General features: G+C 36.4%; 1 protein-coding gene across 1 annotated transcript in view; it reads right to left on the bottom strand.

Moving 5' to 3' along the window:
* Positions 1 to 17,432, bottom strand: part of TTC8 (tetratricopeptide repeat domain 8) — a 40,783-nt gene that overhangs the window by 12,210 nt on the left and 11,141 nt on the right. Inside the window, exons 4-9 of the mRNA XM_030950238.1 lie at positions 15,161 to 15,224; positions 14,858 to 15,017; positions 13,377 to 13,466; positions 9,614 to 9,658; positions 3,219 to 3,304; positions 1,033 to 1,120 (exon numbers count right to left, since the gene is read on the bottom strand). Coding sequence (XP_030806098.1) covers positions 1,033 to 1,120; positions 3,219 to 3,304; positions 9,614 to 9,658; positions 13,377 to 13,466; positions 14,858 to 15,017; positions 15,161 to 15,224 — 533 coding nt within the window. The remainder of the gene's footprint in view (positions 1 to 1,032; positions 1,121 to 3,218; positions 3,305 to 9,613; positions 9,659 to 13,376; positions 13,467 to 14,857; positions 15,018 to 15,160; positions 15,225 to 17,432) is intronic.

Raw genomic sequence — 17,432 nt, 5'->3', positions numbered from 1 at the left:
GAAAGATGGTATGTTTATATTAGCTACTAAGAAGACATTCTTCACTATGAGGGCAGTGAGGCATTGGAACAGGTTGCCCAGAGCAGCTGTGGATGCCCCATCCGTGACTGTGTTCAAGGCCAGGTTGGATGGCGCTCTGAGCAACCTGGTCTAGTGGAAGGTGTCCCTGTCCACGGGAGAGGAGGGGAAGGGGATTGGAACTGGGTGATCTTTGGCATCCCTTCCAACCCAAACTATTTTGTGATCCTATGTATTTTGTAGAATGACTTGTGATAGAGACAGGAAAACTAACAAGCTTCAATGAACTTCAAACACAGTACTGAAGACATGTCTCTAGATAGCAATGATGATCATTTAAATACAAAACATAAATTGCTCAGGAAATGTAAAGCACATGTGAATATCTGAATCATCCACTAGCAGTGATGACTTTTGGACAGGCCTGTGGCAACCAGCTTAAGGGGAACTGATAAAGAGCAACTGGTTTCATCTCCTTCTAGGACACACGGAAGAAAAATGCAGTTTTAGTTTCTCACAGGCCACTTTTTCTTGAATGTCTTAGAAAACATTTAGAATCAAATGTGTATCCTGGTAAACAAATAGTTCTGAGACTCAGCTGTGCCACTTGTTCTTTTAAAGCTTTTAATGCCTTTATTCTGACAGAACATTCCCTGTTTCAAGGTCTCTGATTGCTTCCTTTAAACTCACTTTGTTTTGATTTTGCTTGTGAAACTAGGATTTTGAGCTTTGCTCTTTATTTACAGATTTATTGCATTTGTTTCCTAGGAGACCATATATAGCCACACTGTTTTTCATACTGGAACTCCAATAATTGTTTTAGCTACATAATCCTCATTGGAATTTAGAACAAAGGATCCAGTAACATAGAACATTTTTTTAAATCTTGTTTGTGAAATCTGGGAGCTCTAAAATAATTTTGTAAACTATCGACTTCCACTGCAACTGTTAGCATGTATTGCCTCAGGCATGGAGACCACACACTTTTAACACAATGATGTATCTATGACTTACTTTTGCCAAGTACAAGATGGTATCAACCATGTCCTGCTGTTTAAGAGCTGACTTAAATTGCTTTTCAGCTTCACGATATAATCCCAACCTAAAGAGACAACAGATACATATAGAAGGTACTTGTTTACTGGTTTTTTTTAAAGATTTCTTATAAGCTTATTAAATAATGAAGCAGTTCAAGCTAAACCAAACATAAACTGCCTAAAAGCACACTTTATGACCACATATTTGTGTGCACGTTAACAAAAAACATGTCGTTATTTAAAGATAATAAAACAACCATTCAAAACTATAAAAAAGACAAATCCGTGAAATTTGGCCCCCTCTTATACATGCAGCCTTCTGGAATGGCTGAATGGTGAATAATGACGTACTCATATTCACAGGAATTCCTCCTGCTCTTAAAACAGACAGTAGAAAATGAGCAGTTAATGTCTCAACTGTACCCAGACTGTTTCAGACCAGAATCTCCTCACCCATGGCAAAGATCACACAGATAATCTCCACTGTGAATGAACATCACAGGTGTCTATTTCATCTCAAAAGCATTTATTTTTTATATTATATTATATATTGTATATTTATATTATTTTATATTTAACTTGCATATTACAGTCAAATGTTTTGCACTAATCTATAAAAGCTACTTAACTACAAATTAAGAGGACTGTGCAATTTCAACAACAGAAAATGGTACACTTTCTCATATATATAAATTGCTTTTTATTTCCTTCAGCCAAAGAGCACATACTTGCTGAAGAAACACAAAACACAAACAGAACAAGCCAACTAAAACAAAGAAGCACAGCCAATGGGGACATAAGGTAGTTTGGGATCCTGGAAGTCCATGTACCTGCTTGGATGCATTAGTCTCTATAACGCAATTCACAAAAATCCTGAAAGTGATGTCTGATCTCTAAGCTCATGTATTGGGTTTGTATGAGAAGGTTTTGCTAGCTGGGGGATTCAGGAATGGCTTCTACGAGAAGCTGACATGTCTCTGATGTGCAACAGAGCCAATACCAGAGGGGTCCAAGATGGAATCACGGCTGGCCAAGGCTGAGCCCACCCATGACAGTGGTGGTGCCTCCATAATCAGCATAGGAGTAATGTAACATGCAGGGAGAATACACATAAGAAGGAGGAAAAAACAGTACAAGGGCAGGCAGAGAGAGGTGTAAGAATCTGTGGGAAGAGCTCTTCAGACACCAAGGTCAGTGCAGAAGGAGCAGGAGGAGGTGCTCCAGAAGTTCCTCTGCAGCCCTTGGTGAAGACCATGGTGAGGCAGCTGTGCCCCTGCCCTGCAGCCCATGGAGGACTAAGAGGACACAGAGATCCACCTGCAGCCTGTGAAGGAACCCATGCTGGAGCAGATGGATGCCCAAAGGGAGCTGTGACCCCATGCGATGTCCATGCTGGAACATACTCCTGGCAAGACCTGTGGCCCCGTGGAGAGATGAGCCCACACTGGAGGTCTACTAGCAGGACTTGTGACCCTGGGGAGGACTCATGCTGGAGAAGGGAAGACTGTGAGGAGTCCTTCCCCTGAGGGAAGCAGCAGAGACAAACTGACTGCAACCTCCATTCCCCTGTCCCCTTGTGTTGCTGGGATGGGAGGAGGTAGAGAAAACGGGGTGGAATTGAGCCCAGGAAGAAGGAAAGGGTGGGTAGTTGTTTTAAGAATTGCTAATATTTCTCATTATCCTACTCTGATTTGATGCTTGTGTATGAGGTGCCAGCCTTAGGCCTCCGCATATTTATAACTGGTACTTCTTGGGCAATGTAATTCTGGTAGAAAGTGTCTAACATGAATATTTTATTCTGCATTTTTTCATCAATCTGAAGCCCTCATTGACAGATTATTTCTCAAACTAATACTGTAATATTTATTTTATGTGGTCTGTTTTCACAATAGTTCTTTGCATTTATTGACCAACTTTTCAAATAATTACTTTAAAATCCATTAACAAAGGCAAAATGGCAACTAATTCAATTACTCACTATGGATGCCTTTATCTCAAGCAGTGGTCTCCTTGTACATTAAAGGAGATTTAAGTGTAAGCACAGCACTCTCCAACAAAACACTTTCTGAGCTATTTCTCAGTGTTCAGCATTGCCCAACACACTCAGCAGTACAGGTTCTGCACTCACAATCACTCACCAAAAAGAAATGAACAATGGCTTACCTATAGTAGCACTTTCCAATTTGGACCTTCCACCACCAGTCCTTGAACTGTGCGTACTCAGTGGCAAGAGCTGCCAAATCTAGAGCCTTCCAAAATAAACCCATCATCTTAAAATTAATGTTTACACAAAGAAAACACAGTAAAGATATTTGCAAAGAGAAAATGTTGAGCAAAAGTCCAGTTAACATGAGGTGGAGCCACTGCTTTTTGTTTATTACTTTTACAGTTCAGTGCTAAAAACAGCTGAAAGCATTATTTGTCCCTATAAAAATAAGCAATCCAAACAGTTTCTTCTAAATCAAAGAGAAAACAGAAAATTAATTTGATCAGACTCCTGCAGTGCCACTTCAGAATACACTATTTGTTTAAGCACCAACACGTTTTCCGAGCTTCCCATTCTTTTTCAATAAAAGTTGTTAAAACCAAGTAAAGATAAAGTAAAGAAATAAAAGAAGAAATAAATGAGTTTGAAATACCGCAGAAATTTTCATGTCATTGCTAATATCATGTTGCCATCAGTTCTGGAAACTCTCAAACATGTACAATAAGAAATATTTCTTCCTTTAAAAAGTCTATAATGTAAACAATTATTTTATTACAGGAAAAAAAGAGAAATATTATAAGAAACAGATATCTGTTGAAGATGGTGGAGGTCTAAATTCTCTTTTGTCTGGTATACTGGAAAATCAGGTAAGCTAATCAGTGTTCTCTGATCAGTCACCACAGCCAGAATCTGTGGCCTTTCCTTTTTAAGCTGTAATTTCAACACCTCTGGTAAAACAAATATATGTCTTTTCTGTACCACAACCTACCATAGAAACGCTTATGTTGCTTTTTTTTTTTTAATTTCATTTTATCTCAGAACATATCAAAGCCATGCTATGTTTGTTATATTTTCAGGATATCATCAGAAGTAAGGTAAAAATTTTAGCACAGAGTTTTTATAACAAAGAACCAACTTTTCTTGCCTGCTTTTTTATGTAAACATTTTGCAGACCACAACATGTAAAAGTTCTGTGCACCAGTCACTCAGTAGCAGATAAACTAATAATTCCAGGCAAAATTAATCTGAATATTGAAATGCTGTAAGAGCCCAATTTAGTGACATCTATGCCTATGCTGGGTTTCTGTTCTTTCTGCTAGCAAAATGAGTCTGCAAGCAGTCAATGGGTTTAGTTCTGACATAATGAAGAAAAGCCAGTGGAGATATGACAATTTAGACAAGCTGCTCTCCTTTGGCTTTGTGAGAATGAAAGAATAATTTGTTTTCTGTAGCAATTTAAGATAAGTAGTTGCATCAGTGCTGTCTCTAAGATAAAGAGACAGCTGTCATCATTCCCTGCCTCTGAGAGAAAACTCAGGTAAAACTACAACTCTGAATTCATCGTTTCTTCAAGTTGGGTGGAATCCTTAAAGGCCTTAGATGGCAGCTCTTTTCTTGGTTGCCCTTTGTTTCTCAATGTCTTTGCAAACTGCCCAGCAGGGCCTTTGGACGCTACAACTATAATGGGGAATAAGATTGCATCAAGACAGAAATGGGCCGGATACCCTTCTGGACAGATTCTTCCTTTCATGGGAGGGTACATAAGCAACTTTGTTCCAGTACTGGAAAATCTGCAAAAGTAATTGATGTTAAAACATCAGTTACTTCAGTTGCATTTACAGATGTAAAAAACAACGTGGGTGACCGTCAAATACCACACCTGCTTCTAATGCAGCCACTTCAGAGGGGCAAGGATCATACTGCCAATACCATGCTCCAAAGAGCTTTCCTCAGAGCTCTCTGATGGCAAGGGCTCAAGAAGGAGGACTGAGTTTCAGAGAATGATCCCTTCTGCAGCTACACATTCAGGTTTCTTTCTGGTACCCTAATTGCTTCTGATAACTATTTTATGCAAGGCTAACAATTTTGGCTCTTATTGGAAAATGGGAATTAAGACTGCTTCAGGCTTAGTAGACAGTAACATCAGCAGCTAATTTGTCAGTGCAGATCCTGAACTCTTCCTGGGGTCTTTTACTAGCATCAAGAAACACAGCATTACTTCATTTTGAAGTTAGCTTTCAAAATTTAATCCTGTTTTTATATTTTCCAATTAATGAAAAAGGAAAGGAATAGGAAGATCCTGTTTCTCATACTTTACAAGTGATTACAATAACTTCAGTCAAAAAATCCTACCAAAGTTACAAATACTTCTTAGAAGTGTTTCCCTGAGAAGGCTTTGTGCATACTAATAGTTAAAAATCTTTTGCTGGTATTACAAAAAAAAAAATCTTTTGACAATGTGGCCCTTGAAATATTAGTAAATGGACTAAAATAGTCTTTTAAAAGTAAAACCTTTCAACTTGCCATGTCAATACGAACTGCTAGCATATTTAAATTTCAGTTTGCTGCAAAGTTTGAGATTTTAATTGTACAGTTTGACACAAATCAATGTTCAATCTGCACAACATATTAATTTAAAATCAGTCTGTAAGAGCAGTAGTGATATGCCTGTCCTGCACTCCTGTGTGTTGCTGAACATTGGTGCAGTCATATTAATATCTGAAAGGGAAAAACAGGATGGATTTGGAATTGGCAGACACTGATATGTCCTTTTAAGGATTTTTGATTGCAATATGTATATCAGTTCAAAACCTACACTGCTTGTCCTGAAAGTTTTAATAAACTTTAGGATATAACTCATCATCTGGACATACTGATGAACTGAAGTTGTTACTGTCTAGAGCACTTAGCATGCTCAAGAATGCAGAGCCCATTTCAACAACAGTCTTAACCCTGAGAACCTTTTCAGAACAAATTTAATTTACTCCCAGTTCTTATGTTTGTGAAAATAAAAATGTCTAAAAACCCTGATACTTGGTGGATTTTTTGTTTCTTTTTTAAAAAAGGGTTTTTTTAAAGAATGAAAATTAGTGTAGATTCTTTAATTGTATTTAGCATGATTCTGAGTTTCTTTTTTTTACCATTACTTCCCTTAGCTAAACTGTATTATAACTAAGACTTCCAAATTATCTACCAGGCTTGTGGCAATTTACTATTATATTACAAAATTAAAGTGGTAAATGTACAGTTGTTTGAAACTAATTTCCTACAGAGTATTGTGTGCACCTAGAAATTAGACAGATGGAAACAATAGTGAGCATCTGCTGCTTCTTTCATGTGCTGTTGAATGGCAGTAATTTTCCCAGCAACAATTATTGACTTAAGTGTTATTTGTAGACAAATCAACACCAGACAGTATATAAAATAGCTGAGGAAATGACATAAGCCATAGTCAGTCTAGCACAATTTATTTTGGTGAGTGTAGTCTGGACTTCTATATTTTGTAGATCTAACATAATTCCATTTTAAATAGATTTCTATCAGAGAGTATAAATACAAAGTATTGAGAAGAACTAAGGAGAAATGAGAGGTTGTGACTTCTGGCCACAAGTATATAGTGTACAATCTTTGTGCTTCCTCAGGACAAAGTGTTTTGTCATCATTACCCACCTGTGAAAAATGGCAAAATACAAAGTCATGGTCTTCTGAAAAAAGTAGCAGCTGAACTATTTCTGGACAAGTCTTTGAAACTGCCCTGCTCTTACAGCATTTAGCCCATAAAATGGCTTTTAGAAATAGCTCAAGGAGTACAGAAAGTCAGTTATTAAGTGTATGTGTTCAAAAGGAAACAAGTCAAGAACAATAATGCATACAGAAATAGTATTTTCTTCAGGCAAGTGTTTAATTTTTCATTACATAAGACAAAAGACTTTTGAATATATTTTCAAGTGCTGAAAAGCTCACTGCTTCTCTGTTCTTGCATCCCCACGTTTCTGATAATTGATAGATTACAGATATATTTAGTTTTAATTTGAACCAATTTCCTCGCACTATTTATCCAGTTGAATGCACACTGATTAATGGCATTTCTCAACTGAAATTGCTGAGTCGTTTTTTTTTTCTTTCTATATACTGGCTGAATATTAAACAGAAGATAAATAATAAAACTGCCTTTATTTCTCAAATAATAATGCAAATGAGAACAGTACAGACTGTTCCAGTTCAGCACAGTGACAAGGAAAGGATATTGTCACTACTGCTTTGTGTTTTATTTTCAAAACTGCAGGAAGTAGTATTCTATCCATGCAGAAAGCCCAAAGTAAAGACTTTTCAAACTTAAGTCAATTTCCCAGGGTTCCAAGCCTTTCAAGTGCTTTCATCTCAGGCAGAAAAGTGTTGGGTTTTAAGAAAGTCCATTATCACACAGCAGCAGGAAATACAAAGATGTGAGAGATGTCAGTGAATGTTCTAACAAGTGATCAAGCAAGAGCCAGATAAACTTTAAAAAGTTAACATATGTGCTATTTCTCTGATGAACCCTAAGTGACCAAATTATTTTCAGGGAGATGTAAGATATTGAATTTGTGAAATGCCATTGCTAGGAGAGGTGAATAAACAGTGATGCAGCCACATTTCAGCAGACATTAAAGCGTTTCTTTTTTTTTATGAAAAACTAATGCAGATGAGGTTCAACAGGAAGAGAGAACAGTTTGGAGAATGGAGTTATATTGCATATGGTGTAGAAAGCACATAAGAAAAGAGTCAGTGAAAGCAAATGAGAGAAAGCAAACTGAACAGCTAAAAAAAATCACTTCAGAGATATATATTACATTATAAAGACACCTCATTCTGCGATGTGGGAATTCAATTCCCAGCAATAGTTTCTTCCAATAAGATGCAATCATTAACCAAACACTGATCTCTCTTTCATTACACAGTAATGGTGGTGATTAAACTGACACCTCTTTGCTTGCAAGTATTTATTCAAACAGCTCAGGTGGGTAAAAGAATATACAGAATTTTTCCTGCAAGACAGTGATTTGGGATTCTCAGCAACGATTTCAAAATACGTGCAGTACAGTGCAGAAACATCTTCCAATTTTTTCTGGAGTTCTTGAAAAAATTACTTGCATTATATGAATGTATGTGTAGCCTACAGATGCTGCATGTCGTTAAAGTATAGACACATGCAGCATCATATCAAGTGTCCCTTTTATTCTTAGTGAACTGGATTTTCAGCAACAAACATAAATTCTTAGTTACCAGTGGGCTAAAACCCAGGTACCTCCTTCATATTCAGTATTGGATTATGTAAATGTTAATTTCCATTTCTCTCTGACATTTCTGACACTTGCACTTACTGTTTCAATGATATTTTGGATTAACTGTGCATTACAATTCAATCCTCTTGAAAGAATGCTATGCAATAAATTGACAGTGTACAATTTTAATCATTTGATACTAAATTAAAAAGCTTCATATAGCAGTACATTTGGAAATTATTAGGAACTATGTCAACAACAGCAAAATATTTTTGTATGTTATTGATTAACTGGAGAGTTTAACTCCAGATCTAATGGCACACCAGTTAGTAGTGTTGCAGAAAGTTCTATAACTGTTTAGTCAACTATGCATTATTGACATAAACTTCTTTCAAAAAAACTGGAACATTTTGATTCCATTTCAACTGGGTGCACATATCTAAGGTAGCAATGAAATATACTGACACTTTATTAATTCCATAAAGAGATCCTTTCCCTGGGTGAACTGCCAAAAAACTTCTGCAACAGTTATCTTCTTCTGAAAGCTTAAACAATATGTACCCAAACTTGATCTTTCCCATTCAGTGCAGTAACATATGAACCACAGAAGAAAAATTTTGTATAGGTTAAAAGGGAAACTTTAATTAGGAAAATATTTGAAGAATAAATGTTACAGACAATCGCATGGACAATATAATCTTTCTCTTGATATCACAAAACACCTCAGTATTACAGATTTACATTTCTAGAAGAAGTATCCAATTAAGTATCCAAAAAATATCCTATTAATATTTTATTTTTATGTAGTTTCACCAAATAAATTTTCTTTTTATTCACCCAAAATGCATAAGCAAGCATCTCAGGAGTAAAAAATGTCAAGTGGTGTTCAACAATACCTGTTTTGTCAGGTATTTTCACCTTCCTCTTTTAATGGACAGTCTTTTGTAACTTATACTGAAGCCTCAGGACACTGAACTTTCAAGGCAGTTCAGCTACCACTCAGGCTCCAATAAATTCCATTAACATGAATTCATTAGATTCAGAGACCTTGTTATATTGATCACCAAGGGACCCACTTTTAAGAATTAGAATGTTTCGCTTCTCAAAAAAGATACCAATCTTGGTATTTGCTAATTATCATTCCTGACTATCACCCCTGTAAGAAAGGATTTCTCCCTCTTAAACAACTATTAATGCTTCACTTCCATACTTGTGATGTTCTACCTGGATCCTTAGTTTAGCAGAATACAGACAGAAATAACTGAATCATACATAATAAAATCTGAAAAAGAAACATATGAGTTACTTACATTTTTAATGTCATTTTCATGGTGAAAGATATATTCAAACAATGCCTGCCAGAAGAATATTTAAAACATTATCATATTTGAAGAGAAAAAATTATAATATTCCTTCAGATGAATATAGAATCTTGATTATGCTAAGCAGAAATTAATTCTTTGGGAAAACAATCACATTCACACATAACAAATGCCGACATTTACATTTAAGACTCCAACAGACAAAAACTATAGATGTGCTATATTGTCATCACAACAAAGCATCTTAATTCTTAATCTGTTGCAAAAGATTAGCAGAATTGTTTCTTATCTTTGGTGCTTAACTTCACTTTAAAACAAAAAAGGCAGCTGTAACCTGAAAGTGAATATATATTTGAGAATCTGGTACAATTTTAATGACTTCTTATCTGTAAAATCAATCAGTGACCTAAAAAAAGCTTTTTGCAATGGACACTTAGGTGCTTATATAGTGATAAAGCTACTTAAATTAAACACAGGTTTATTAAGAATGCAAGCTGAGCAAACTTTGCCTTCTGAGATAAAAATTTTAAGCTCTACAATATTTTGAGATCTTTAAAGGAAAAAAAAATTAGAAATTGTTTGTAAATGATAAATAAATGCTAATAATACTGTGCTTCTGAAACAAACCATCATAATAACAAAGCTTAAAGAAGTCACATTCATCAGCTGTGCTGTGGGTAACTGCTTATAAGGCCACAACAGTTACACAGTAAAATAACTGCAGCTTTGTTCCCTCCTGTATAAAGCTAATTAAGTCATACTACCTTGTAGTTGATCTACACTAGAATATGAGATGAGTCTATATTAGGCAATGGGGGTGGCATTTTCAGTGAATAAAATGACATTGAAAGATACTGGATAAGTAAATGGAGACTGGAAGCCTCTGTTCCCAAAAATGTATTATGGGTGCTAGTAACTCAAGGTTCAATTGAGTTGAACCTTGACCTTCTGCATCCAAATCCCAGGTCTTAATTGCTTCAAAAGAACAGAACATTTTTCTAAATTTGTTTAATTCATTCTAAAACACCAGGAGAAAATATTGCCCCATGAGAAAAGAAAGACAGAACAAGACCTCATCCTCCTAAGGGCTTCCATGACCCTTCTGCCAGATTTTCTTAGACAAAATTCTTAAAATATTTACCTTCAGGAAACTAGAGAATTACTAATGAATTGTCATGTCTTGTGAGGAAAATAAACTACAACCTACTTTTCTTCTAGTTTCAGTCACAAAAGACTCCAAACAGATGATTAAAAGACATTAAAGGATTATAAATAGTAACACATTTATAAGGAGCTTAGAATAGGTAGATAAGAAAAGAATAGACAATAAAGAAGTAGTGGAAAATTTTCTCCTCCAGCTCAATAACAGAGAATCATTCGGTAAAAGTGTGTAAATCTGAAGTGACAAGAAAGATGTTTTCTTGCACGGCTGGCATGAGGAATTTACTGCTGTTATGCACAGACTCTGACCTTCAAAAGGATTTAAGTGGCTGAACATTCACTTGGATAAAAATATCTAGAGTTATCTTAGTAAGTCTATTAAAAATCCACAAGTTAAAAAAGATAAAACTTTCTGTTTCATACTAGAGAACAGTTGCTAACTGGGATTTACCAGAGGCTTTTTCTCGTAACAGGTGATACCTTATACATCTACTATGGTGTTTCCTGGGATAGTCTTTAACATGGTTAATGTTCATCAAAGAGAAGCCACATTTCCATTTACTTCAAAATATGGAAAACCTCAGAGGGATAATCTAACTTTAAAAAAGATACAGGGAGGCTACTCTTCAAACACATAAGGAGGAAGCAGGTAGGAGGTATTCATATACAAACATGAATAGACTGGCTAATTATGTAAATTCAATAACTGCAAGGTTTATCACCTTTATGCACTGGGAGAGGTGACAGCTCAAAAGTTTTGAAACTTTAATCTGTTATTCTTAATGGAGAGTGCAGTCTGCATTCTCACCTCCTGCTTTGGCTTTGGCCTTATTGCTCTTTCTTTAAAAAAAAAGTTATAAATCCATGTAGCTCCAAATTTAAACTTAGATCTTACATTGTGTGAAATGTTAATGTCATAATGTATTAGCTTCATAATACTGACAAGTACACTTGCTGCCTATGGATGTTTCTATGACTGTTGATTTACATTTTTTGGCCTAAGCTTCTTTTCATATGAAATTGAAGGAAGACAAATCTGCCACAAAAATGCTAATTAAAACCCAAAATTGTTAAAAATATGTACGTTTCTCATTCCTGAGAGCCGTTGTTGAGAATATTTCCTCTGAAAGCTAACCTACCGACTTAAATAGTATGTAGTTAGCAATCACAATTAAAAGCTAGCTGTCTTCAAGCAGAAGAACTAAGCCCAGTTTTTATGGATGTGTCTTGTGCTTCTTAATCCTTCCCAGGTTTCTTACATTCTCCCTGTTTTCCAGACTGTAGTGGATTTATAAAAAATGTGTCTGCTGGCTGATTGCCAGCAAGGACATAATTGGACAAAAAGCATGCAGTATGTTTACAGCATTGATAATGAAATGATTTGTAACTGCCCTCAGATGGTAGCCTGGAAGTCTTTGATTACCTCACCAGACTAGAACTTACTATATTTGATACCTATTCTTATGCCTAGTTTGGTTAAGAGGCCAAATGACCATGATGCAAGCAGTGGGGGATGGACACAGTGCAATTACACAGGATTTATTTCCTTTGAAAACCACACTGAAATGCAATGCCCTACATCAGTCTAGATCAGGCTTTAATAAGCAAAGAAATTTCCTGGTTGCTTATGAAAAACTGTTAACCAAAGTTTTGGACTGGAAGAGCTATTTCCACCAGCATATTATCAGATACTGCCAGTTTTCTTAACAGTGTTCACCATTATGTTTCTCAAAATAGACTAAATTCATACTGGTTTGTTCACCCTTAGGCTCAGAGCCAAATATAGCTCCCTAAAGTGTGTTTGACACCTTGTTCTCCCTAGAGATAATTCCTTGATACGTTGTGCAAATTGAGCTGTTGGCATCAGCCCAACAGTTGTTTTTTATGAACACACTATGCAAAGAAAACATGTTCAACCATACAGCTAACTGGCTGTGTTGGGGAAAGATTCAACTGAAAGGCAAAATAAATCTTCTTACAACTTTCAGCTCCCTGCCACTTGGAGCCGAAACCTCTAAGTTGGGTGGATAACCTGCAAAACCCTCTTCTATTGTCAGATAGTTTCACTGACCATCAATCAGTTGATCTTAACTGAAAATGAAGAAGTATTCTGAACAAAGAATGGTACCTTTTACATAAAAAGTTTTAACTCAAGCCATAAAAGTAAAGAAAAAATCCAAACATCGTGAATATTTTTAGGCCAGGATTGCCACCTATTTGTATACAGAACCACATTTCCAGACATTAAGGAAGGTTCTGCTGGTTTTTTGCTCCTGGCTTCTTTTTTCTTCTCTTGGTTGCCCTTCATCACTCCTAGATGCACAGCTCAAAATTATTTACCAGTGGAGCATTTTTTCCTATACAAATGTTTTCCCTAGATTATACTTTCACCATAACCTCTTTAGACATAGCTTCAACTTCAAGTCTGGTAAACACTGTCAAAAGGTGAGTAACACACTATTTTTCTGGAGTTAATATCTAAACCACTGTTCATCATCTTTTTTATCCCCAATCCCATGTATAGTTACATCAGAATGACACCAGAAAACAAGAAAAAGATATCACAACACTAACTAAAGTTGTTACATACCTTTGCCAGTTTGGGTTTCTGAGCATATTTTGTTAAATTCAGTCGAGACAGATTTATGAAGGGGCCATCTGGATTTGTTATCATTGAAGCCTGAGGGGGGAAAAAGAAGCTTTTTAAGTGGGAAGATCCCCTACACTTTTCCTGAAGATTTAAAAAATATTATTAGTATACAAAAAACCACCAAAATTCCAAACAAAACATTTGTAGATTCACTGCTCTACTGTGCAGTACCAACTCTTCCTTTTTATTCTTTGTCTATCCCCACTATTTCCATACACTGCCTAAGCATGTAGCTTGGAAGCTGGGATACATAACCAAAAAAATCTTCAAGAAATACTCAGGAAGATTAGTCCCTACCTGCAGTAGTGAGAGGATGCCACATTTTACCCTTAGTGTGATTTTAATATGTATTACATACTCATGCTGGTTGCAGTTTATTAATTTTGCCAATAGAATGGGATAAATTAGTATAAACTATTCTCCTTGTCTTTTGAAGTGACAGACACTGAATGCTTATCAATTGTTTTGTAGTAGACACTTATGGTGAAATCATGTCACAGTCTTTACATGGTCTTCCATTAATAAAAACTTGTCTCAAGGAGCCTGTGAATTTGGAATTTGTCGGAACCCAGGAAATTCCTCTGACTGCCCTGGAGGACTCGAGATCCTGACAAGGGGTTGGAGACCTCGGCATGGACTCAAAAACACCTGTGGCTTTGATTTTAGCCCACGGGAAAAAAAAAAAACTATCAACCTTGTATGAAGATGTACAAGCCACAAGAGTTTGATTAGAATGATAGTGAATTTATCACTGGGTGAAAATGCAGAATTTTGGGGTTTTTAGAATGGGGGTGCAGGAGGCAAGATGGAGGAATCTGGGTGTGTCCAGTCTTTCTCCTTCTTAGCGTCCATCTTCTGCTGTGATGGTGGCACTTTTGGATTGGTTTAGAGTAGAGACAAACTGTCTAACATAGGTGATAGGTATTGGAAAATTATTGTAAATAAAGTACACGTAGTTTTTAGTATAAAAAGATAACACCACCCCCAAGGCAGTCAATGTGCCTCAACCCGACCTGCCAGATAGACCTCGGTGGGTCGGAGAAAAAATGTTATAGATAAGAAAAAATAAACAACCTTGAGAATGAGAGCCAAGGAATTCTGTCTTCTTCTTCAGTCTTGGGGCTGGGAAAAAGAGACTTTCTAACAGCTGAGGGTCATCTCAACACCAGAGACCCCGTAAGGAAATTATATGCATCCTGGTGAACTTGTGAATTTATGTACATTTTTTTACATAACCAGACTATCAAATGCACAAGAAGTTATATTTTCAAACTCTATTTTGAAAAAATCAAAAAAATTGAAAACACTCGCCTCCTTCAAACTTGAGTTTAGAGGGAGCTTTTAAGTAAACTACAGTGTCAGTGTGTCAGATACTGTGACCAAGAAATGTTCCACTCTGGGAAGAGAGGCAAGCAACTCACCGTGCCTGGCCTGACATACCCCACAGAGGCGCTGGTGATGGGCCGAGCTGTGAGAGCTGTTCGGGGCGTTCGTATTGCCTGCTCCATGGTGCTGGGCCGTCCGCTCTGCGTGCTGGGTCTCACAAACCCTGTGATGGGCCTTCCTGACTGAGTTACAGGCCTGAAGATGTCAAGTAAATTATCCTTATGTTAGGTGGTATTTATTGATAGAGAATTTAAACAGTTATACCCAAAGCATTTCATTTTCAGAATGATTTGTTCATTTTGAACTCATTGCATTTTAAAAAATAAACTATCACATACCTAACAGCTGGGCTGGGGCCTCCACCTTGGCCCGTTCCAGGAAGTTTCAAAGATGTTCCTGGTCCTACAAAATAAGAGCATTTCTCACTTCACTTTGAGATATTACTCCCTTGTCCAGAGGACTTCAAACATGATTGTGTTTTACGATAAACAGTACGCCAGAAATTTCTTTATTCAAACTGAGGGGACAAAGAAGACAAACCCCACATATTGCATTCCACTAATGATAATTTGAAAGACTTGCAAGAAACCTGCCAAACAATGACAGGTTTTCTTTCTTTCACCCTCTCCATTCTCTCCTCCATCCCACCTGGGGGGAGCGAACAAGTGCCTGTGTGAATGCCTACTGAGATGGACCCAAACAATTGTCAAGAATTCTTAGAAACACCTCACAGTGCTAAAGGTAAAAGGTTACTGAAACAATGAGACCAGGCTAACTTGAAATGGTATATTTTCTCTCTGGTATCCAGACTTGAGTAGGTAAATCTAAACCTTCACCTACAGAGCAGATGGAAAATGTTATCTCATGACATTAGACCCTGGTAAAATCCCCACCTACAATTTAGAGCACTATAGAGTGTGAACTCGTCCATACCCAAAGGTCATCAATGAAAACACTGAACCAACTTGAGCCCAGATGAACTGATGAAGGGTTCCCCTTTTCACATATTTCTGTTTTGACAGTGGATCATTAAGAATTACTAGTTCCTGCAGGTAGATTTTCATTCACTGGCATTTGATTGGGCAGTTCTTCTAATCTGCTATGTGAATGTCTATGAGATGGTTTTAAACACTTGGTTAAGGGCAACATATGACATCTATACCTTGCAGTCTCTTTACTGTTTGTTACTATGTATAGAAAGAAATGAGATTTAAGTTGACACAGACAATTACTGACAAATCACTGTTACTCATCTATGCATTTTCTATATTCTTATGAACTGCTTTTATTGCAAATATTTCCAAGAACTGAAGATAAACTGATAGGTAGACAGTTTCCTTTCTCCTTTTTTCCACAAAACAAACTGTAAGCAGCCACCTGACTACAGCTGTATTTAAAGTTAAATAATACAAAAGAAGTTATTAACCATGATCTCCTTGGTAAAACCAACAAAATATGCAATTGGTGCTAAAATAAATAAAATCTCTCTCTCTTTTCACTGGACACCCTCAGGATTTCTATTGCTTACTTGCCTTCTATAGTCTTATGAATCTTTAAGTTTTTACTCCATAACAGAAAGGGTGGACAGTTCACTCAGCAGAGTTTCTAACATGGTAACTAGGGCACTCTTCAGTGAAATGGGGAAAGTGGCTTTCAACTTTTTAGACTAGCAGACAAATGTATTACTCTTCCACCTTCTGAACTATTTTAAAAACTATTGCTCTAATATAAAAGAGGCAAGACATTAAAATTCCTTTTTTCAGACATGTTTTTTTAATAACTACAATTGTTTTGAGTTTTTGGTGCACTGGGAGAATGCCTAGAGTTCCCTTGACCTCACCCCAGGCAACTCAGTCCTTACTTGGAGAATTCCCAAGCCAACTAGCTATGAATAGATGTAAAAGGCCACAGCAGTGCATGCTGCCACTAGAAGTGTCAGAATTTAAGAGTGAAATTTCAGTAGTTAGTGATGACTGTAGATGACTCCTTTAACTCCCAGTTAATAAAATAGCTGTGATTATCCATAATGCCAATTAGTACAACTTTCTGAAAAATATGCTGTCAAGGTAACACATTTAAACAAGATTAGAATATTACCTGAGAAAATTAATGGTGTTAATAGTCCAAAAGTAACATAATGGATTTTTCTGTAAAACAGTGCTCTAGGACATTTTAGTTAACAAACAAGATGGATGGAAAATTAACACAGCAAAATTATAAGAAGAAAGATATCTTTACATATGTATGAAGAGAAACCACAGAAAAGTAGTTTTTTCCCATGGATCCTATATACTTTAGTAATTATTTAATAACTCACGACTGACAGCAAAGTCCTAATTAAGAGAGTTTAATCTGGAAACTAAGATAAGGGCAGATGTAAAACTGAAATGGATATGTAACTGATGCAGAAGGATTTAAACTGCTTAATAGGCAAAGTATAGACAATACCAATTGTAATATGAGAGGTGTGGCTGCACAGTTTTATGTTTGTGAACTATGACTTTAGTGGAGGAGGATATCCTGAAAGATCTGCCACAATGAAAGAAAGACCTGAGTCAAGACCAACTATGGCTAACACACTTTAACAGCAAAAGGAAAAGCCCACAGTCA

Source organism: Camarhynchus parvulus, chromosome 5 (genome assembly GCF_901933205.1).
Source record: "Camarhynchus parvulus chromosome 5, STF_HiC, whole genome shotgun sequence".
Taxonomy (NCBI): Eukaryota; Metazoa; Chordata; class Aves; order Passeriformes; family Thraupidae; genus Camarhynchus; species Camarhynchus parvulus.
The sequence above is the reverse complement of the archived record's forward strand: the minus strand, read 5'-3'. Positions and strand labels throughout refer to the sequence as shown.